This window comes from Sminthopsis crassicaudata, chromosome 3, assembly GCF_048593235.1.
Source record: "Sminthopsis crassicaudata isolate SCR6 chromosome 3, ASM4859323v1, whole genome shotgun sequence".
Classification (NCBI taxonomy): domain Eukaryota; kingdom Metazoa; phylum Chordata; class Mammalia; order Dasyuromorphia; family Dasyuridae; genus Sminthopsis; species Sminthopsis crassicaudata.
In genome coordinates, this window is record NC_133619.1 from 227,494,826 (window position 1) to 227,519,781 (window position 24,956).

General features: G+C 34.9%; 1 protein-coding gene across 1 annotated transcript in view; it reads left to right on the forward strand.

Moving 5' to 3' along the window:
• ANOS1 (anosmin 1) overlaps nucleotides 1–24,956 on the forward strand; it is a 172,416-nt gene that overhangs the window by 50,165 nt on the left and 97,295 nt on the right. The window contains 1 exon segment of the mRNA XM_074302020.1: nucleotides 9,444–9,687. Within this exon segment, the coding sequence (XP_074158121.1) occupies nucleotides 9,444–9,687 (244 nt within the window).

A 24,956-nucleotide genomic window follows, 5' to 3' on the forward strand; every position in this document is an offset into this window, starting at 1 on the left:
CTGTATGAATGGCAGAATGAAGGATAGAAAGTATCCATATTTCTGTCTCTATGATTAACTGTAGAAAATATGGCTCTTCCTCAGCATTTTCATCTCACTGGTATAGATAGAAAATATCTGTAAAAGTGAGTACAGGACTTTCCAGTGAATATCTATCAATATTGCTGAGAGAGAAGAAATAATTTCTTCCTAATTCCTCAGTTAGTTAATGGTAGAACAAGTTCTCAATCTAGTTCACCTGAATTCTAGTTCAGTTCTTTATTCATTATACATTTCCTTCCTATTTGTTCCTTAAAAGAGTGAATGTAAAATGTACTAGGTAATTAATATTAGAAACCTGATGAAAAGTCTAATCATTAGTGGAAGATTTCCAATTAGTCAACAAGTGTTTCTCCTTATCTTATTAATAAGCTCTTATAATCCAAATTTTGGGGAAATACCTATCATAGACCACCAGCTCTGAAATAAAAGCCAGAACAGCAAAAGGGAACTCAAGTTAATGAGCAACTTGAGGATTTTTAATAAAATGCCTATTTTAATTGCATTTCTTTTTTATGCCTCCTGGTTAAACAGCTTGCACTGTGGCTCCTGGTTGCCACACAGGCTATTAATGGTAAGGGTTGTGGGGGTGTTGTGGAGGTAATATGGGGAACGAAGGCATATATACATGCTGTATTCATTGCTATTGTTCCTTCTCATGAGTTTCCTGGTCTTAGTTCTGAGCAAATTAAGCAAGAAGGGATCTTTCCAAAAAAATCTATTTCCTTGTCAACTATATTTCTAACCACAATTCTTCTAAAAACTACAGGGAATAATATAGGACTCCTCCAAATGTTATATTATCATTCACTTTACATAGTACTTTTAGATTGTAAAGTACATAACTGGTATCTCCAAGATCTTTTAGAAAACTGACTTTAGTCTGACTTTTAAGACTCTAATCTACTTAGTTCAATTTATTTCTTAATGTTTTCCAAAACATATTGACATAGTAAGGATAGACTCCTGATTACTATGACAAGAATTTGCCACACTTATTCTCATCTCTTATGTTCTTTTTCTAATGCTCCTTTTTTTCTATTCAGTTAGCTTTGTACTTAGTAACTGACTGAATGTTGGGGATAAGGAAGAGAGAAGGAATCAAAGATAACTCTTCAGTTTTCAATGAGAGAATGGTGGTATTATTAAAAGAAATAAAGAAGTTGGAAACGGTAGTAAGGGGAGGCAAATGAGATATAGAGACTGATTTGGGATTTGGTACAATGCCTCCTAGATATTCAGATATATCTTAGGGGAAAAATTGACAATAGTTATATAGATTTTAGCCATGAAGAATCATAATTGAAACAATGAAAGTAAAGGAAATTGCCAAGGAAAAGAGGGTGGAGAAAGAAGAGATGAAGGCCAGGAACATAATATGGAGAATACCTGTGTTTGTGGAGAAGGAGGAGCAAAAGGAATAGTGAAAAAGACAGAGAAAGATAAGAAAAGAAGTCAGAGAAAAGTGTTTTGAAAGCCAAGGGATGAGAGTTTGAAGAATGAAAAGGTAATAAAAAAAAAAAAAAGGGTCAAATGCTGCAGAGACATTAAGAGGAGTTAGTATTTATTTTTTAAGAAGTCTTATTGTATTCAGCAATTGGGATGTCATCAGGCCCTCCTGACAGAGCATTTCCAGTAGAATACTGGGGTGAAAACTGGATTTTAAAGATTAAAAAATGACTGTGTGGTAAGGACATGGACTTACTGCTTCCAAGATATTTGATGGTGAAAGGAAGAAGAAAAAGAGTCATAGCTTGAGGGAGTAGCAGGGTAATGGGAAAGATTTTTTTAAAATGATAAGAGAGACCTAAGAATGTAGGTAGAGGGAAAGTAACTAGTAGAGAGGAAAACATTGACAATATAAGAGAAAGAGAGGGCATGATTGTTAGAATAAATTCCTGGAGGAATAAAGAGAGGAAGAGATCAATATCACAAGTTGAGGGATGAGTCTTACAATATAGGAGGGACATTTAATCCTTAGAGATAGGAATGAAAGTAGACACCTTGTGTAAAACTACAGAAGTGGAAAAGAGAAAAGTGGAAAGATTTTAGTATAATCCAAATGACAGATGCATCAGGGGCCTCGCTATACTGATGCTGCATTTTGTTCCTAACAAGGGCTTTCCCCTGGAAATGTCAGAATATGTATTGGAGTCTTTCAAAAACCCTTCAATATCCCTCCAAGCATTGGGTTAATGAAAGCATTAAATTTAGAGCAGTTTTACTTAAGATAATTAAAAACACAGAAAGAACTCTTATCTGACTCCTTAGCAAACAACAGAAGACCTGTCTTTCTGAACTATGGTTCAGTGGAATTTATAGTCAATGAATTTAAAGTCAGAAGATCTAGGTTGAAATTTCTCTTGATCGTCCTTAATGCAAGTGTCTTTCCTTTGTTGATTATTTCCAGTTTTTCCTATATATCTTTCTATTTTTACATTGTTTAGAATGTAAGCTTCTTGAGATCAGGAACTGAATTTTGCCTCTTTTTGTTTCTAGAGTGCTTCCAAAGTCTCTAGCAAATAGTAGGCACTTAAATGTTTATTGATTTATTGATTGATTGATGTAAAAATTATTAAACAACCACAAGACAAACACTTTGTACAGAGATAAACTATTGTGTGGGAGGTGAGAGAACTGTCGAAGTGCTTTAAGACAATTAAAAAGGGAAAGATTACTTGTGGCTGGAGGGTTTAGGGAAAGTTTCAAAAAGGAGTTATCACTTGAGGAGTTATTACAAATAACAATAGCAACTAGAATTGTGATTTTATAGGTACAGAGATTTTTCCAGATAAATTGTCTTTATCAATCAGGTTATCTCTTCTTTGGCAACTTACTGTCTCAGAGTTGCTTCAAACATTGACAGATGAAACAACTTCCTAAAGTCACACAGCCAGCAAGACTGGAGCCAGAGCAGATCTTTGGGTTTTCCTGGCTCCAAGTTGGACTCCCTGAACATTATGCCATATTGCCTCTTGAAGGAAGATAAGGAATCTAAAGAATGGGGGCAATGAAGGAATGTGTTCTAAATATGGTAGACAACATTTTAAATACCTAGAGAAAGGAGACACATATCAAGTTAGGGGAACAGTTAGTGACCTAATTTAACTGCAATACCAAAAAGAAATATGAGATATCATAAGGATAGTATGTAGCCAGAATGTGAGAATCTCAAATATCACAGTAAAGTTCATTTTATACAGGAGATAATAAGGTGAGTTTGGAGGTAGTGTAGTTATACAGTCATAATTAGACCTTCAGACAATTATTTTTGGCTCTTTTTGGAAGAATAAATTTGATTCTTGAGACACTGAGAAAGAAAGCTCAATTAGTAGGTTATCCTAATGATCCAACTGTCTGGTGATGAAGACTTGAACTGATAACAATGTAAACGGAGGAAAAGGAGATCTACGTATGGTTTGTGTGTGTGTGTGTGTGTGTGTGTGTGTGTGTGTGTGTGTGTGTGTGTGTGGTGTGGTGTGTGCATCAGTGTTGGAAGCAGGAATCCAAAGGACTTGGGAACTGATGGAATACGAATGGTAAGGGAGAGAGAAAAATCAAGGATAACTCCAAATTTGTAAAAAACTGATGGTGCCTTCATAAGTGATAGGATAATTTGAAGAAGGGATAGATTTGGAAGTAGAAGTGATTTCCCCTCCTGTCTTCAATGGACATCCAAGTGGAGATTCATAAGCAGTTATATATGATCACTCAACATTCATAATACGTTTTGGGGCTAGATCCATAAATCTGGGATTTATATCCATGGGAAAGGTAGTTGAATTCATGGTAACTTAATTCAAAGGGGATAGTATAGGGAGAAAAAAGGGGAGAATGCTCAAGATAGAGCCTAGAGGATACCCACATTTAAGAGCTGGGAGATAGATATTTAACCATAAAAAAGGGGAAAAAAAATCCCTGGCTGGACAGACAGGTAAGAGAAAATAAAGGAGAGAATAGAGTAAGAGAAGGCAAGGACAAAGATCCTATGTACAATCTGACTTTTACCCTGAATATTCTCCTGATACAGTTCATTCAAAATAACTAATTAAAAATCCAAGTTCTGTCCTCATTCTCCTTGAATTCATGGAAGCATCTAACACTATTATCCCTTTCTTTATCAGCCTTCTTTTGATTTTCATGACATACCATTCCTATATTCCTTCCCCACCCTTGTGATTATATATATGTGTGTGTGTGTGTGTGTGTGTGTGTGTGTATGTGTGTGTATGTGTGTGTATGTATATATATATATATATATATATATATATATATATGTGTGTGTGTGTATGACCATATATAATGAAAATATATTTTATATTATACAAAATAGTTTGTAACATGTGTGTATGCATATTTATAGTGGATTGAGAAAAGTAAAGAACATAAATATTTGGCAATCATAGTTGACCATAATTGATAGCTATTAAAACTTATATGCTGTTTGGAAAAAAAATAAAATAAATTGGATGCATTCAAACATTTTCCTTCTCTTTATCATTTGGCCTGTATAGTACAGTGTATAGTGGAGAGAATACGTACTTTTATTGTATCAAACACTGGAGGGAACCTTAAAAACAACTCAGTTCCAACCCTTATTCTATATACTTAGACACTTGGAACTTGAGAATGAAGTGACAGGCAACAAATTGAAGAAATGATATTAAAATGTTAAATCAACCTGGGAATTTATACTATTCTACACCATTCAGAAACTATATTTAGAACCATGAGGTCCTTAGTAAATAATAGATGAAAATAATGAAAATAGTTATGAAGACATAGCTCTGCTGTGAAATCTCTGATTAATACCACTCCTGAATCAGGTAATTCCATTCATGTCAGGATCCCCTCCCCTAGCTTTTTAGTCTGCAGTTAAATATACAAATCCAGACATTGTATTGTAGATTATATTTAATAGGCTTGTTCCTCATGTGATTTAATCTATTTTCAAGAATGTTTTCATCTTATGTCTACATCAGGCTATTATCTGTGTGAGGGAAGGGAACTTCCATCTAATTTCAGAGAGTTCTGAGCACAACAGATATTCAATAAATATTGATTTAATGATGGTAATTCTTTATTGAAAGGTAATCCTGTCCCTGAAATGATATTTTAAAAATTGATAATAAAGCAATAGAAGCAGCCTTAGCTTTTTGTTGTTGTTGTTGTTTTTCTTGTTTAAAGAGAGGCCTTATCTTAGGATTTCAAGTCTCCTCAAATGCCATAACTTCCATTAAGTCTTCCCTCTTTCTTTCAGTTATAAGTGGTATTTTCTTCATGACCTTATCTCATTTTTTATTCCTCCTATGTACTTAATCATTTCATTGTTCCTATTAGATAATAAGCTTCTTTAGGTCAGGAATCATGTCATTTATCTTTCAATTCAATTCAAAAGGAATGATTTGCTTAGACATGATAGAAGAATCAAGTCCCAGACCACAGAATTTTATCAATAAGATCAATTTGTAATGTTCTTGAATTGTGAGGGTCTGTCTACTCAATTATAATCCTTCTCTGGGAGGAGATCTGTAAAATCTTTTCTTCTGTGCACAGGTTTCTTGAGAGCTCTGAATCTCCTCCAACTCTTGTCCTTTCTCAAATCAGACTGGTCTCCTTTCAGCCTGCCTGGTGTCAAGACTTTATCCCAGAGTCAATTGTTAAACAGTCTTTATTAAATACCTGGGTTCAAAGAAAGAAATCAGAGACTCCTCTTAAAGGGGATTATAGTCTATAAGGAGAAGGACAAGGTATATATTCATAATTAAAAGGAGATAAAACATTTACTAACTGAATGATGCATTCTGAGCAAATAACTTAACTGTGTCTTAGTTTTGTCATTTATAAAATGAACTGAAGAAGGAAAAAGGAAACTACTCCAAGGAATTCCCTGCTGCCCTACCCAAATGATTGAACAACAATAATGAAATAAGTACAAAAGAATTATCCAGGAAAAGCACTGTGAGGAATCTACATAGAGATCTATTTTCCTAGACATGGGACAGGGAGTATAAGAGAGGCCTTAATGGAGAAGTCATTTGAATTGAGCCTTGGGAGATTGTTCAGAAATTAATGGGAACCATATATGAACAAAGATAGAGGTAAAGTTATAGAAGTGTGGTGAAGAATAGTTTGGCATGGACAGGCTATGTGTACATATATAATACATGAAAGAGTGTAATGATGTGAAATAAAGCTGAGCAAGTAGGTTAGAACCAAGGCAGCTAGTGATTCAGTGAATAAAGCACTGAATGGAGTCATGAAGACCTGAGTTCAAATCCAACCTCAGATACTTACTAGCAGTGAACTTTGGCAAATTATTTAAACTCTATTTGCCTTATTCCATTGGAGAAGAAAATGGCAAACCACTCTAGTATCTTTGCCAAGAAAATCCCATGGACAGTATAAAAAATTGGAACAACAACAAAGTTAGACCCCCAAAATACAGAATAAATGCAAGAAAAACACTTCATGTGTTATATGGTAGATAACTGGGAGCCATTGATGGTTTCTTAAAAAATAGTAATACAATTATAATTAGGATTTTTGCAGGGGTTCTTATACAAAGAATGGATTAGAGAGGTTACAAAATATAGGTAAGGGCCAGCTAGATGGTGCAGATGGCTGCAGGGCCATCCCTGGCCCTGGAGTCAGGAGGACTGGAGTACAGTTCTGCTTCAGACAATTAACATTTCCTACTTATGTGGCCCTGAGAAAGTCACTTAACCCCAATTGCCTCGCTAAAGAAAGTATAGGTAAGAACATCAATTTAAGAAGCTGTTATGACAGTTTAAGGAGAAATAGATGAAGATTTGAATAAGAGTAGCTGAAAAAAGAATGAAGAAGAGTATAGAAAACATGGGTAAGAAGAATGTGACAAGTGAGGAGAAGGAAACGTATAAAAAATGACTTCTAGTTTAAAAACAACCTAGCTGTCTGAGAAGAAGGTGATGTAATTAGTAAAAAGAGAGAAGTTAAGCAAAAGGAAAAGTCAGTAAGCTCAGTGTGAGCAACACTGGAAGTTTTAGGTTGATATTTTCATTTGGCAGCTGGAACTATAAGAATAAAAATCTGAGGAGAATTTGGAGATGGAGATAGAGATTTGGGAGCCATCAGCATGGATATGATAAAAACAAACAAACAAACAAACAAACAAACAACAAAAAATAAGCCTTAGAATGTCATAGAACTTTATCAAGGGGCAACTAGGTGGTACAGTGGATAGAGCACCAGCTCTGAAGTCAGGAGGACCCGAGTTCAAATGTGATCTCAGACACTTAACACTTCCTAGCTGTGTGACCCTGGGCAAGTCACTTAGCCCCAATTGCCTCAGCCAAAAAATAAAATAAAATAAAAGGTGTATGATTATTCAAAGGAGACCAACCTCACAATCTATATGGGAAAAACTTAAATGAATGAAAATACTTATTGTCCAAAGTGTGCCTTACTGGAAGAAGACTGGTCTGCTGGGTTAATGTATCAGTACAAAAATCTAGAGTAGGAATGACAAATGGATAGAAAAATTGAGCAGAAGAAAGAAATTATATTGTATTGCACTTGGGAAATTTTTCAGTACTTCCATGAAGATCAAGTTGGTTTATTGAAATCTCCCTTGCTAACTGGATCATTCTATGTAAATCACTCAATCTTTCTCAACTTCAGTTTCATCATATATAAAATAGATAATGTTAGCAAATACCTCACAGAGTTGCTGTGAGGATCAAATGAAAAAGCTCCTTAAAAAACTAAAAGCATTGTAGAAATATGAAATACTAGTTTTGCTGCTAATACCACTGCTATTACCACTATTGTTACTGCTATTGCTACTTCTGCTTCTCCCGCTACAGCTACTAACACTATTATTACTATTGTTGTCACTGTTACTATATTAAGAATCTGTTCCATGGAAGAAAAAACATATTTGTGCATTTCATATACATGTAAATATAGCTATGAATAATATGTATTTGTGTATATTTATAGAGCTTTTTTTGTTCAGTAGTTTCAGTTGTGACCAGCACTTTGTGACCTCATTTGAGGTTTTCTTGGAAAAATACTGGATTAATTTTTCAGTTCTTTCTCAAGCTCACGTTACAGAGGAGAGAATTGAGGCAAACAGGATTAAGTGACTTGTCCATGGCCAACCAGCCATACATATATTCACACAAAACATATACATAAAATACAATTATTCTCCCAGTCATGCTCTGGGTTTACAAATTATGAAATACCATATAAAGTAGATAAAATCAAGAATAGTAGTAACAAATACAAAGAGATAGATTTCTGTTGTGATTATGTAATCAAATTAATATTATTTATGTTCCTGTATGTGCATACATGTATGTACTCTTCAAAATATATTGAAGTTTGGGGAGATTTTTTCTGGTGAGAGCAAAGAGAAGGTTTTCATTGCATAGCTACAAAGTGTCTGTAAGATGTCATCCGTATATGTATGTATATGTGTATATGTATATATGTGTGTACATATGGTCTGTATATATGTGTGTGTGCATATAAACACACCATAACTACACACACACAAACTTTCTCCAATTCTATTTTGTGTGTTTAGATCATAGCTGACTGGCATCTGACATAGAGGACAATAGAGACTCATGACAGGTATAAGCATTCATTCATTCAACAAGTATTAGTCAAATACCTACTGTTTCAGGTATTGTTTTAGGTGCTGAGAATATGAAGACAAACAAGAAATAGTTCCTGTCTTCAAAGAGCTTACATTCTATAGAGGGGAGGGAAGAATAACATGTACATAATATAAATAAATACAAAATATAGGGATAGGAATGAACCTGTAGTTTCATTGGTGCGATGATATAGTTCCCAGAGGTAGGAACATCTCTACTAATATTAATAGGCTGCTACCTTTTCTCTTGGTTTAGAATACTGAGAGGTGAAGTTATTTGCTGTGAGTTATCCAACCAGTATGTTTCAGGGGCAGTATTTTAAATCATTCCTTCCTGGCTTTGAGAACAGCAGTATTCCATGTTGCCTATCTCCCTCTTCAGCCTCTATTCCCTGTCTCTGTCTCTGTCTCTCCCTCTCTTCCTTCTTCTCCCTCTCTCTCCCTTCCTCCTTCTTCTCCTTCCCCCTCTTTCTTTCTCTCTCCTCTCTTTTTCTCTTTGTGTGTCTTTGTCTCTGTCTCTCTGTGTGTCTTTGTCCCTGTCTGTCTCTCTCTTTCTTTGACACACATACATTTTCTCTCACACCATCTTTGTGCTTTTTAATTATTAAATCACCTTTCAGCACAAAAAAGAGTAAACAAAACAAACAACTATTAAATGGTAAAAGTTTCCATGTGATTTCCTTAAACATTTGTCAGGCCCCAAGTGCCACTGAGTAAAGAATAAACTATCAGTAATTAACCCTATTGTTGCTAGAGTACAGAAGCGGTCCAATCAAGGACCATCGAAGCCCAGCCATATTTCCATTGTTCCAGTTGAATTGTCATCACATGCTGTTTCCAGTGTAGAAAACAGGCTGAGTTTGCCTGTTTTATTTAGGATCCAAGGGTCCAAAGTCATAGACAACAATAAAGTGGGAGGACGGTGGTCCTCAGGTAAATCAACATGGCATGTTGCTTCAAAATTAACAAAACATTCCCAGTGTGGTTTTGGATCTACAGTAAGACAGATGGTTCTGATAACAGTTGAAAGACCCTAAGTGACTACTAAAAACAGGAAGGGGACAAAGGAAAGGAAAATTAGCATAAAACAAATAAAAATAAGCGTAACTTATAATTCTTGTGTAAGACTTTAATTATATGTTTTGAATACAAGGTAAGACTATAAAAACAAGTTGCTTTATCACTGCATGGGGTTTATGGACAGTCTCATTATTTCAAAGTCATGACTCTCCATTGCACAAAGTGCATGAGGCTCCAAACAAAGTGATTTAGACAGTATTGCTGCCCCCAAAGGAATCTCAAGCAAAGCTTTTCCTTCAGAAAGGCTCTATATGAAATGGACTGACATTTGATGCTGGAGCATCATCTAAACTGACATTCACCTGAACTGGCATTCTGCCATACTTTATTAAAATTGGATTATACAATCCTAAACCTGAGCCAGTTACAGAATAGCTTTTGATGAAAGAAGGCAGAAAGCTTCTCCTATTTTGACTTCTTTTCTTCAATAATAACTCGTATAGATTCATCTAAGGCACATAATGTTAAGCTATCAGCACATATTTTAAGGAAAGAATGATTATAAGCATGGAATGAAATAAGCTCAAAAAAGCTTCCATTGACTTATCACTCTTCTTTCTCAGACTTTTGGAATAAGAAATTTAATAATTTAACTCCTGCTGTTTAAAGCAGCCCAAGATGAAGGTTAATTTATCTTCAAAGAATTTTTTTCCTTTTCTATGTTTTATACAGTATTAAGTGATTTATTTTTTCCCTAAATTGGGGCTGTTCAGTTGGCAATGTGGATTGGAAAAGGGTTATAATTTGCCAGCATCATATATATTCCTTAACTGATAGAAGTTAAACAGGCTATTTTCATCTCATAGTAACAATTGTTTTTAAATAATAATAGTAACTCTACTAGGCTTGCCTTTGACTTCAGGAAGGAAGTGATTTCAAGTATCTCATTTTTTTCTCTTAAATTTATATAAATCTCTGGATGTTGCCAAAATGGGAATATGAGTTATATGTTGTATTTTGTTCTATAACTGTAACCAATAAACCATTTACACAAAGCCCATAACCGTGTTAGTTTTAAGTTATTACTAGTTGTAAACTTGTGAATGACTTCTAATCGTTAATATCTGCCATTCCCTTGGAAATCTACTGGAATGTGAAAACTCTGGCTAGAGTCACAAAAGTTCTTCCTGTGCCTAAGGAATTTATTATGGCATGAACTGAAAGGCAATAAACCTTAATGAGCTTCAAAAGCAAAACTACAGCGTATAGGGAGGTGTGGAAGTTGACTTATTAATCACTTTCTTAATTTCATCTACACTTCTGGGAAAGAAACAAACCTGGAGAGTAAGTGGAAGGCAAAATATATTGAGGTTTTAGGAAATATTCTTCTGAGGGTAAAGAGAAGATTCTTCCTACTTTGCTACATGAGTTTCTGAAAAATGTCATCCCAAATGAAAGGTAAAGTTCTCTTGGTTCTGGGAATGATAGACACACACACACACACACACACACACACACACACACACACACGGAGCCAGAGAGAAAGAGATGGAGAGACAGGACAGAGGGAAAAAGAGGCAGAAAAAGCTCTAGCAAGTGTATGGGATAAGACATAGAGACTGATAGGTAGAGTATTGGAGTGGGGTGGTATTTATGAGATTAATGTCAGAACTTTTCACCCTGCAACTGTCCACAATATTAATAACCAAAATGGATTTTAGAAGGCATTAAGGCAAAAGTGATTGAGCTACTGCTGGATGCTAATATTCCGTTCAAGAAAATTGGTTTTAGATAGTGAAGTGGCCACTTCCCCTATCCTCATCTTCTTCTTGTTATCTGAGATTGAAGAAAGGCATTTTTTTAAATTGTCTTATTTCTTTATAATACCTGACTTAATTGTACTTTAACACGAATTTACTCTAGATAAAAATGTGATCAATTATAGCTTATTTATTTGTGAATAGTGGATTGTAAATATGGAAACAGTGAATGGTGTTGGTATATATGCTAAAATGAATCATCCATAAATTTGAATACTCATTGAGTGCCCAGGAGCATCATGAGATAAAATGATAATGATTTATTAATTGTTATAAATGTCTCAAAGTAGGTAAAGCTAGATTCGGAGATTTTGATTTCAAGTGAAAGCAGATTAGTTGCCCTTGCTAGCTGGTAGGAACTAGTCTGGCAAGTCATGCTTCCTTCTCCATTGTTAACCTGCTCTCATACGTGACAGAGAAATCTTGCAGGAGGGTGGAATCAAGAGCAATGACTAGAGGGTAGGTCATGCTGGGGGAGGATGGGGGTGAGACAGAGACAGCACAAAGGATCAAGATGGAATAGGTTATTAGAAAAGACAAGGTTTTAAGAAGTTGTTAAACTCTGGAAGCTTGGCTGGTCAATAAGGTAGAACAGCTTCAGAATAGCTGCTGACTGCTTGTAAACAATGGCAACAGACAGTCATGTAGTTCTAGACAAGTGGAGAGAGAATGGCTCATTTTAATTAAAGGCATCTAACAGCCTCTGAGTCAAAGAGGCAGAACTTCAGTGAAAGACCCTATAAAAAATAGCTCACCAACGTATTATGTGGGAATTAATCATGGAAAGTGACACAGTCATTCATATAAACAGCAACAGTGTTAGCAACTTTATACATATGCAGACACTATATTTATATATAAATATATGCATATATGTAATAAATAGCCAGAATGTTTTACATGTGGTTCAATGAATGCATATTAATAGATTATGTTGATTCATTATTATAAATTACCATTATAGAAACCAGAGCAAAATGCTTTGCAAACTCTTTAAATACCCTTAGTGCTGGATTTTCTATATCATTCTCTTCATTGAAAAAAATTAAATATATTTGTCTGGGAGATTCTGCAATATTTCCACATAATTGAGCATTTTTATTGCCCTTTCATTAAAGAATTGGCTTGAAAAGAGTAGCACATATTGAGGTCAATGAAGTGTAATAAAGTTCTAAAATATAATAATCTCTGCTGCTTTGGAGAAGATATATCAAAATTTTCATTTTTTAAATAAAATACACCATTGTAAAACTAGTTTCAATATAGAGAGGTGCTGCATATTGTTCAACTTATGAGATGATAATTTACTTCTAAGATCGTTTTACTAATAAGTAATAGGTAAGAGCAATATAAAGGAATTAGATGAGACTACTGGTTGATAAATGACAGAGAAAATAATTTAGGACTATAAATAGCACAAGTATCTCAGGCATAAAAAAGATTTATTTTATATAGAATGTATGAACTAGTCACTTTTACATTTTAACTCTTATAACCTATAACATAGCACTAATCTTCTGGGCCGGTTTCAATCTCAAGAGCTTCACTCTAAAATAACCTCCTTTTTGAAGGGGGGCTCATATCAACATACAGGATTTCCTCTGGGAAATTCAAAATTTGGCCCATGCCTACATCTCCAAAAAAGAAAAAAATTCCCATGTTAGCCTTCAGGCAAAGAATATATCAACTATAGCACAGGATTTATTAACTCTGACCAAAAAAAAAAAATGGACCTAAACCCATTAATGTTCAAACTAATTCTCCTTTCTCCTCCTTATTCTGGAGTCCTATTTGGTCCTTCAATCTTATAGTCAATAAAGAAGTATATGAATTAGTGGGATAAATATTTTAATTTTTATATGGTTTCATTTCATTTTGTGTTAGCAGTTGCCATCTCTATGTATTACTACTCAATACTTGCTGACTCAGAGAGTCTGTCCTTGAACAGATGAAACTGGATTGAGATGGTTTCCTCATCTTTAACTAGTTTCCTGTCAATTCAGTGCTGGACTTATTTTTTCTTTTGGGCCATTTATATGTCTTCCATTGCTTTCTTTGGTTATGTTTTGTTGTGGTTGAATGGAATGAATTCTTCAAAAGGCTTTACAGATTTATGTTCATCACCTGATCATATTTTAGTTGCTTTAATATCTTGTCTCCAAATTTAACAAAAAATAGTATATTGTTTTCCATAACATATCAAGACTATTTTGGGTACAAAAATCAAATAATGGCCAATAATTCTTAAATGTCAACTACATACAAAAGGTGCCAAAATAAATACACAAAAGTCTAGAGAATAAATATAATGCTTTGGGGTTTGCCTTCATTATTATATGTTGAATATTTTATAAATTTCATGGATTTCATTTAATCTAGCAGATAAGAATGCTTTGGCTTCGATAGAAAATGTCTAAGAGGCAGCTAGGTGGCACAGTGGATAGAGCACCAGCCCTGAAGTCAGGAAGACCTGAGTTCAAATGTTATCTCAGACCCTTAACACCTCCTGGCTGTGTGACCCTGGGCAAGTAATTTAATCCCAATTGTCTCAGCAAAAAGAGAGAGAGAGAGAGAGAGAGAGAGAGAGAGAGAGAGAGAGAGAGAGAGAGAGAGAGAGAGAGAGAGAGAGAGAGAGAGAGAAAGAGAGAGAGAGAGAGAAAGAGAAGAAAAGAAAAAGACAAGGTCCAAAGAAAGCAGACTTTAGGGAAATATCAGTACTCGTAGATATAAACTTAAATGAATCAAGAAGAGAAAAGAATACAAGGAAATATGCTTCTTAACACCTCAGTAACTGCTAGGGATGTTACTGTGGCTCTTGGTTTGGGGAAAGCAAGCAATTCAATTAAAGGATCATTCATGCTTATGCTGAAACAGGATCAGTCTTTCTGAAGGACAAGGGGAAAATAAAATTGAAAAAATGACAAAAAAATCTAAGGAATGACAAATTATTATTGTCAAAGAGTCCAATTATTCCAGATAACACAAACAAAGACCTTTAGGGAGATATGGAATCTGGAAGGACAGTTGCTGATTTTTTTTTTACAGTGTAGGATAAGCTACTTGAACTTGGAAGAATGGAAAGACTAGCACTACTCAAAAAGTCCCAGATGCTATCAGTTGCTATGAAGAAAAGAAAAATGCTTTTGAAGGGAAAAACAATACCAATAATGCAATATTGAAGATTGGGGGGAAAGTTCTTCTTTTGATGTTCTTCTTTTGTTTTCTTTTTTCAATACATCACTTAACAAATCCATTTTTTTTAAAGAAGTCCAGGTCAACTTCTAAAATCTGAGTAAGATCTTAATTGGAGTAAAAGAATTTCATACTTTTAACTAGTTTTATCTTCAATGAAGAAATGCAGAATCATTGATATATTAAGAAGGACAATTTTTCTGAAATAGAAATTTCCAAAAAGCAATAGACTAATACAATATGATCTTGTACTATATCATTTCATAAAAGTTTAAGAAATATATCCAAGAAATATAGGTAAATATAATGAGATATACTTCAATGATCTGGGAACTAGCTTTGCTTAAAAGCCACTAAAAAGATACATGTTGAAATAAAGGTGATATTTGGAAAAAATGGATTTTTCATCAAAGATGTATTTCATATTTCATATTAAAAAATATTCATGATGAAGAATTAATGAATCCTGTCAAAACCTTATGAACTCAATGCCAAATTATGTAAAACAAGTGATCATAGTAAAAGTCATATTGTATATGAGAATTTTTCTAAAGAAATAAAAGTCTGTAAGGCTTTTAAGTTGATAAATGTATTTTATCCTGTCCAAGTTAATTTGCACATCAATGTACCACCAAAGTTGAAATTACCCAGAGTGGGAGACCATATTAGATGGGTAGAAAGGAAACCTACCCTCTGTTGATCACCAACTGCCCCAAAGGCACATAGGATCCTACAGACATATAATCCCCTGCTAATGTTGAGCTTCCACCCATTTCCAACAAGTAGAAACAACAATAACAAAAACAACAATAACTAGGGGTTGCAAATGATTCAACTATTGCTTCCCATTATCGGACAGTACACACACATGGGCAAGGGAAGAGTTTGCTCCTCTTTGCAGAGACATTGTCACTAACTGTTCCTCTGCCCCTACTCCCATTTGGTATAAGCTCTCAGAATTATCTAAAACTCCAGTGCATCCACAGGCAGTTTTGTCATTTCCAGTGCTCTGACACTATTTTCTACCTCTGTGCCATCTCTGGAGCCCTGTTGTTTCTCCTCTCCTGAGGCCATATGGTTCTCTGATATGCATAGTTCCATAGAAGGGCCACCTGGTTATGTTGGCTTCCTTCCAGGGAGCTGTATGTCACACCATCTTCCCTCAGCCCATTTCAGCTCTGCTTCTCATATTGCAAAAGACCAAACCAAGGATTTAGCTCAGATATTAACTTCTTCAGCAATGAGGTGTTAAATGAGTGATAATTACCAGTGAATTTTTATCATTGAAGTTACCATTACTATAGGAGAAGGGGAGAGGGTTCAAAAGCATTCAAGATGAGGTCAAAACTAATTCACATTCTTTCAAAAACAAATGCCAGCGCTAGAAGAAAGGTATCAATAATAAAGAGTTAATCTTCTCAAGAGAATTTCACTTCTTTAAGTTAATAAAAGGGGAATCCAGAAGGGCTTCAACAAGTTTATCTTGGATTGATACCACACATTCATTTTGCATTGTTTTTAAACAAAAGTTTCTTTATTTGGTGAGAGAGACAGAAATTAAATTCTTGTGAAATGGTTTTATCTGTATAGGGAAATGCTATTTTATAGCAAAACTGTGTCCATTTAAAGCTTTGCTTCAATTTTTCACTGTTTAAGCTCAATAAATCTGAGTGCCAAGTCTCCAGATTTGTAAATGGCTATTTCAAAATTCAAGCAGTGATTTCCAATTGAATAGAGACTAGGTAAGAGGCTAACTGTATAAAAAATTCTGTCTTTGAACAATTTCCCTGGTCTTCTGAGATTCATTGAAAGAGGATTTCATAGCCCTAGGAATGATATCATTTACATTATGCAGTTCAAAAATGCAACTATAGAGTTTTCTCATGTGATGTATTTTTAAAACAGAGATTATTGGATTTCCATAGATAATTTATTTTCGTCCAGTAACAAAATCAAGCACTTAACATGGGTGCAGTTTAGAAAAGCATCCAACTATCTCTCCTGGAAATAGTATTCCTTAAGTCTTCAGGGAAAAAATAATAAATTAATCCTGGCATCCATTTATATTGAGCTTAAATGTGTGGTATGTGTCCTCTCTGCATGTCATCATGCCATTTGCAATCTTACTTTTTAAACATTTTCAGTATTCTTGAAGCTAAAAGCTCTGTCTTCTCAGCCTGTCTGAGGATTGGACCCAATTCTCAGGGTCTTCTCTTTCTTTTGTTCAGTGCTGTTCCCTAGAAGATTGTGATGTTCCTGGACTGGTAATGGGGTTAGTGTTACTAATCCCATGCTGCTCCATTCCTCCAAACTGTAGAGAGGAGAGGAAGATACCAGGAAGAGAGGAGGATACCAAACTGTAAATGGTTGCTGGAGAAACAAAATGCTACCAGCCTTTTCATTCTTTTTCAACCACTCTAACCTTGTAATTTGCACAGAACAAAGGATTATTATGGGTTAGGTTAAAAGATTAAACTTTTCAGTCACTAATGCTTACTATCTTATGAGACCTCTGGCTAAAAAGTTTAATCTTTTAACCATTATATTTCTTTATCCTATGTAAATTATAAGTCTCTCTCTCAGACTTAGTTTCTTCATCTGTAAAATGGAGAACTTGAATTCATAGTCTTGAAAGTCATTTCCAGTTGTAAATGTATGAGCTTCTCATCTTCAGCACATTTCTTGTTTCTTTTTCCTTTTTAGGAAATGAACTCTGATGATCTTTAATGTAATTAAGAAATATAATAAAAATAATGAAGTCAATTTTTAGCTATAATTCATATAAGAATAGAAAAAGAGATTCAGAGGAGAGTTCAAAGAGCAGATATGACTTTAACCTGAACATCCCTTACCTTCTCTGAGAAGATTGAGAGGAATACCTTCCTAACGATTAGCTAAAAGAAAATTTCATGGCCTTTGAGTGAAAGAACTGAAAGCTGATTGAACATTAGAATCATTGGTTGAATGAATGATCGAGAATTACAGTTTTCTACCAAAGAAGAGAGGCTTATCACTAGAGTACCATGTATTATGTAACCCTGACAATAGCTACATAGCTTAGGATTCCCTAGAGTAGAGATAAAATGTCTAGTAAAGTGCAATAAAGAGCAGTGCCTAGAAAAGAGCAGACCCCCCCAAAACAGTGGGATAACATCATCAGAAGAGATCAGCTCTACAATATGTGAGATATGAGTTCATAAAGAATTCATTTCTTGTGCATTCACTTTTCCATGAGAGTGCCCTGAGTACAAATGTTCCTTATGCATATGCTTCATGTGTGATTTCCATGCCAAGCTTTCAATCTTCCATTGAGAAAGTATCAGTGAGGAATTCTAGAAGTAAAAAAATAAGGGGAAAATATTAGTGAAAATTATATTTATGTTGTTATACCAATATTATAAACTATTATAACTGAAAATTAAATTGCTTTCTCTGGGCTTTGTATACTCTTCAAAACAAATGTGATCTCAAAGGATATGGACAGATAATTTTCAGATGAAAAAATTAAAACCATCTATAGTTATATGAAAAAATTCTTGGAATTATTTGTGATTAATGCAAATTAAAACAACTCACCTCATACTTATCAGAGTGGCTAAGATAATAGAAAAAGAGAATGATAAATGTTGGAAGGAATGTGGGAAAAATGGGACATTAATGCATTTTTTGGTGGAGTTTTAAACTGATCTAACCTTTCTGGAGAGCAATTTGGAATTATGTACAAAAACTATGCAGACCCTTTGATCTAGCAGTGTTATTACTGGTACCTTGGTCCCCCAAGGATTTTACAAAGAAAGGAAAGGGATCCACATGTTCAAAAAAGTTTGAAGCAGCCTTTTTAATGGTGGCAAAGAATTGGAAAATGAGTAGATGCCCATCAAGGGGGAATGACAGAATAAGTTATGGCAAATGAAAGTAAATGGAATATTATTATTTTACAAAAAATGATTTTAGAAAGGTCTAAAAAGATTTACATGAACTGATTCTGAGTGAAGCAAACAGAACAGAGACAGTCAGACAGAGAGGGACGGAGAGACAGAGACAGATGGAGAGATAGAGAGGGACAGAGAGACAGACAGTCAGACAGAGAGGGACGGAGAGACAGAGACAGATGGAGAGACAGACAAACAGACACAGACACACAAAGGCAAAGAAACACAGAGAGATATAGAGACAAAGATTTAAAGCTCTGTCTAGTTCTAAATCCAGAGTTCTCTAATGGAAATTATTGCCTTCTCTTTTCTAGTATTTGGAAGGGAAAGATCTTCTGTAAATAAAGGAATAAGAGATTTAAGAAAAGAGTACAGAATAGAGCTGAAGTAGGTTATCAGGGGATCAATAAGGGGAAGATAAGAAAGTAACCGTTGGAAGGATGGTATTCTAGGAAAGACCTGGGAGACAGAGGTAATAAAAGTCATGGTTAGGATGAAGACAAGAGATTACAATCAGAATTTCAGAGTTTATAAACATGGATATGGAGCATTTGTGGGTGATGACAAGATCAATGGCTCTACTATGTCTCTTTAATCTAGTGTGTATGTATGTTTTAATATACTTATTTTTATACATCAATGTTGCTTTTCCATTTAAAATGTAAGCTTTTTGAAGGCAGGGAATGTTTGGATTTTTCTTTGTATCTCAGCACTTAATACAGTGCAGGTTTCACATAACATTTAATCAATATTTTTGAGAAAATACATTAAAATTATTAATAAAAATATTTTTCTCATCTGATCCAAAGAGACTACATAGGCTCCTGTGCCTGTCATTTTTTCCTCTTAAATCTAATTCTGAAAGGACTTGTAGTAGCATTAATGTGCTCACATATCAAAAAAGGAGTGAGACTCACAGAAGCCTAGATTTAGAGTTGAAAAAGACCTTGAAGGTCATCTGTCCAACCTCCTCATTTTATTGATGACAAATTTGAGATCCAAAGAGGTTAAACAATTTATTCAGAATCATACAAATAGCTAAGGAGCTAAGACAAAGAAAAGACTTTGTCACACATAATATGTCAGGAAAATGCTGTAGATACACTTTGGCTGGATTTTTAGAAAACCTTCTGACAGACTCCCATGCTATTATTGCAGACAATAGTAGAGAGAGAGAGAGAGAGAAAGAGAGATGAGAGAGAGAGAGAGAGAGAGAGAGAGAGAGAGAGAGAGAGAGAGAGAGAGAGAGAGAGAGAGAGAAGGAAGGAAGGAAGAGGTTAAGGAATAAGCAATAAGCATTTAATTAGCACCATCTATGTTCCTGGTACTGTACTAAGTGTTTTTCAAATATGCCATTTGATTCTCACAATAAATCTAGGTAGGAACTAGATTAGATAAATAGTGTACTAGAGTCAGGAAGACCCATGTTAAAATCTACCTTAAATACTAGCTGAGTGAATCTGGGCAAGTAATTTAACTTCTATTGCTTTCAGTTTTCTCATGTGTAAAATAGGGATAATTATAGTATCCAACTCACAAAGTTACTGTGAGGACAAAAAGAAAAAAAATTGAAAATTACTTTGCAAACATTGAAATATTTTATAAAATGTCATCATCATCATCATCATCATCATCATCATCAGTTCATTCATTCTTTCAATTGTGTCTGACTCTTCATGTCCTTATCTGGGATTTTCTTGGCAAAGATATTAGGAATGCTTTATCATTTCCTTCTCTAGCTTATTTTTATAGATGAGGAAACTGAACAAATGGGGTTAAATTACTTGCCTAGAGTCACACAACTTGTAATTTAATTCATGAATATGAGTCTTCCTGACTCCAAATCCAGCATTCTATCTATTGAGCCACATCTCTGCTGCTTATTTCTCCTACACCTCCTTGCTTCTCTTTCTTTCCACTTGTTCTCCCTCCTCCATTTTCTTCTCTTATTCCCTTCTCCTCCTAATCATACAATTAAGGGGGTTTGAAACAGGCTGAATAAACAGATCTGAAAAGTAATCATTAATGAATCATCAATTGAATTTGAAATGAAGTCTCTAGTAGAATGCCCCAGGGATCTATGCTTGGTTGGCTTTTTACCATTTAAAATTTTCATTAGTCATTTAGTCAAAAGAATAGAGAGCATACTTAACAAACATACTGATAACATCAAGTCAGGAGGGATAGTGTTAGATGACAGGTCTAAAAGATCTTGACATGCTTAAATTTTGACCTCTATATAATTAGGTGAAATTCATGCATTTCATGCATAGATGTCTTATTATGTGTGGCTATTAAAAGTTTCATTTAACAATGAGAAAGCATAATTAGAAAGCAATTTGGGAACAATTTGGATATATTAATGAATCTCAAGTTCAATATCAGTCAAAAGAATGATGTGGCAATCAGAAAAGTCTCGTGACCTAAGAGTGTACTATACGGTATAGTATCTTAGATGAAGGAAGTAAGAGCCTCATACTGGGTCCTAATCATATCACACTTTCAGGATTATGGGGTACTACATTTATGGAAGGACATTGACAAAATGAAGATCATCCAGAGGATGATGAATGGAATGATAAAGAACTGATATTATCTTTATGTGTGCCATTCCCTGCTCTCTAGCTATCTCCTCCAGCAGCTTTCTTCCCTCCTATACTAGAGTCTATGTTCTAGAGGTGGTAGTCTTTTTATTTCTAAGACTTCTGCCTTTGGACCCACCTTTCTAGTATCTTCAACCTTCCCTAAGCTGCATTCCTGACTTTTTGGACTTTCTCAACTACCTCTTCACAGCAGTTTTCTCACTCTGGAAGTTCATTCTGCCTCTACCTCCTACCCATGTAGAAGTGCACTTCATTCTTAATCTCCCACTTTGCCCCTTGGCCCTTTCTCTGATTGGTTGAATCCTTCCAGAACCTCCATTTTAAGGAAAGTGTCCAGCCATTTTTAATTCTTCTATGGACACTGCTCCTGAATTTCTGGACTTTGTCTCTGTACTGTGACTTCTCTCCCCCCCATTTCCTTCCATCAGCTCCTTCTCTTCTTCCTCCTCATTCACTCAGGTCACTGATCAAAGGGAGCTCTCCCTTCTCCCTTCATTATTACTTTCAGGTTGTTCTTCCATCACCATTAAACAATAATCTCTCCTTTTTAAAAAGTTTATTCTGTACTCATTTATCACATAATCAGTGATACACAACAGATAACTGTTATCTGTGAACCTCTAGGATATTCTTCCTTTTTCAATGAGTTAAGTGCTTGGCTCTCACAGTCTCTCTCCTCCCCAAAATCTGCCTATATATCCATGCATATTGATACTCCCTTAAATACCTTAATTTATCAAAACTGCTGCATTCATTTTTCATGACATTCTTCCAGCCCACCAGAGATACACATAGAAGTTATACCATTGATCTTGTCATCATCCACAGTGCTTCACATTTATGTTTATGAACTCTTAAACTCCTTTATCTGATGGTAATCTGTTGTCATTACAACTCTCATTCTGCCTTGCAAATCTAAACCTTATTCATCATGCTACCCATGACTTTCATTTATCTCCCAGTTCTTTCCTAAGATACTATCCTTCTAATGTTTACATTTTCTTTCCATTCCCATCTTGATCCCTTCCTAGAAGATCACTTCAGCTCTACACTGTCCTCCTTTCTTGAATTTGTTATTCCTTTATTCTACAGATCTCTCTCTCTTCCCAATCCCAGGCTTGGATAACTTCCACTCCTTCAATCTTACTGTCATGCTGATGAACAAAGCTGCAGAAAATGACAAAATTTTGTTGACTTAAAACAATTCAAGTTTATATTACATAGTATTAACTGGGCCCTAACTAATGCAAGACAATTCTTTTATATCCTCTAACAGACTTACCATCACATTTACCACAGTGGCTTTTTCAAATCCTTTCATCCCTTGCCAAGCCTCCCACAGATTCCTTTCTTCCTACACTCTCAGCTAAGAACCTTTCCTCATATTTTACTAAAAAAAAAATGAGGCCATCTGCAGAGTTCTCTTCCCTGTTCTTCATTTAACTTCACTCAAATGCTTTCTGTCACAGTTTCCTCCTTCACTCTTGTTTCACATGAAGTGGTGGCCCTTCTCTTTGCCAAAGCAAACCAATCTACCTGCACAAGTTATCCTATTCAATCCTGTCTTCTTCAGCATATTGTCTTTTCTATTATACATGCTTTCTCATCAATCTTCAGTTGTTCTGAATCTATTGGCTGCTTTCTTACTATTTATAGATGTATTTAACCTCAAAAAACCCTTACTTGAGTCATCTTTCCCCTCTAGATGTCATCATTATAGTTCTTCCTTTTGTGGCTAAACTCTTCTTTTTCTTCTAAACTACTTCATTTTTGAAATTTCCTCACTTTGCAGTCTGCTTTCACTTTCATCATCCAACTGAAATGCTTTCTTTAAAGTTATTAATGAACTCTTAATTGTCAAATCTGGTGACCTTTTCTTAATCCTCATTGATCATAGCATTTGACACTATTCAGCACCTTCTCTTTGGTACTGTCTTCTCTCCAAGTTTTGTGACAGTCCTTTCTTCTGCTTATCTCTGTCTAGTTGGTGAATTTTCATTTGGGTTATGCTTACTAACTAGATATACCTCAAAGCTCTGTCCAGGGCCCTCTTCTCTCTCAATATTGTTGATCTAATTGTGCGGAAAATTCTCAGATTTACTTGTCCAACATTAACTTCTTTCTTTATCTCCCAAATTTGGCATCTTCAATTCCAGATATCTGGTACTTGATGTTCTATGGACATCTTCAATTCAACATGTCAAAACCTAAACTCATTATCACTCCTTCCCCAAAACCTTGCTCAATTTTTAACTTTCCTATGACTGTTGAGGATCCCACCATCATCGTTTGGGCTTGAAAATTAGTGTCATCCTTGATTCCTTATGTTCTTAAATGCCCTCCCACCATAACTAATTGGTGGTCAAATTCGATTATTTTGACTTATTAACATCCCTGTTTTATCCCTCCTCTGTTGTGTTTCTACCCTAGCTCAAACTTTTGCCATGGTACATGTAGACTATGGTTATAGTATTCTGGTTCATCTTGGTACCTGTAGTCTCTTCTCACTCCATTCTATCAGCCATCAAATATGATCTTCTTAAAATGTAGGTTTGATTTCTTTTCCTCTAGATCTATTCTCTAAATGGCTTCCTGTTTTCTCCAGAGTCAAATATCAAACTCTCTATTTGATTCTTAAAGACATTCATAACCAGACTCCTTTCTAACTTTCCATCTTATACTTAATTCCCCTCTGTAGACTTTGTGATACAGTTAAAATAGGCTCTTTGCTTTTCCTCTCATGACAATACCTCTTTGCCTTCTTGTCTACTCCTTGCTTTATTTGGCTTCCTGAAAGTTGCAAATAAGCCTCACATTCTTATAAAAAAGGCTTTCCCAGTTCTATTTATTCTTAGTGTCTTTTCTCTGATATTACCCCCAATTTATTATTTGTATACTTTGTACTTAGTTGCTGGCTTGTTGCCTCCTCCATCAGAAAATGAGTTTCTTTATGTTTGTTTTTCCTTTCTTTCTATCTTCAGAGCCCATTACAATGCCTAATAGATATTTAATAAAAGCTCCTATTGACTGCTCCTGGATGGGGGTGTTACATAATCTAACTAACTATTGCTTCACACACTATCCTTGCAATTTTTGGGTTGAACATGCTCATACCTTTGCAGACTTCTCTATGCATATTGGCTCCCTCAGTCAAATATAATTCTCTTGAGGGCAGAGACTACCTTTTGTATTTGTATCATAAGCACTTATTATGGGTACTTGACACATAGTAGATACTTAGTGCATGCTTTTTCATTTATTCTATTGGAGAAACTGGTTATTTTAACCTGGAGTTTAGCTCTGATAACTGTATTCAAGTATTTAAAGAGCTGATCTGTAAAAGAAGGATTAGATTTTATTTGTTTATTTTTTGTTTGTCACCAAAAGATAAAAAATAAGAACAATCAGTATGAGTTGCATAAAACCTAGTTAAGGAAAAAATCAAGAATAGGCTTCCTAATTTAATAGATCTAAGTTTTCTAAGAAAATGGAACATGATCACTTTGGGAGCATATTATAAGCATAATCTTGTTCAAGTTTATAGGTCAGATGAGATATCCCAAAAGGTCCTTTCAGCTCTCATGTTCCATGAGTCAATGACATTTATGTTCCTATATGCATAAATAAATGTACACAATTAAACACACATGTATGTACTCTCAAATCACACAATTTGTGCACAGATTTGTTTCATACATTA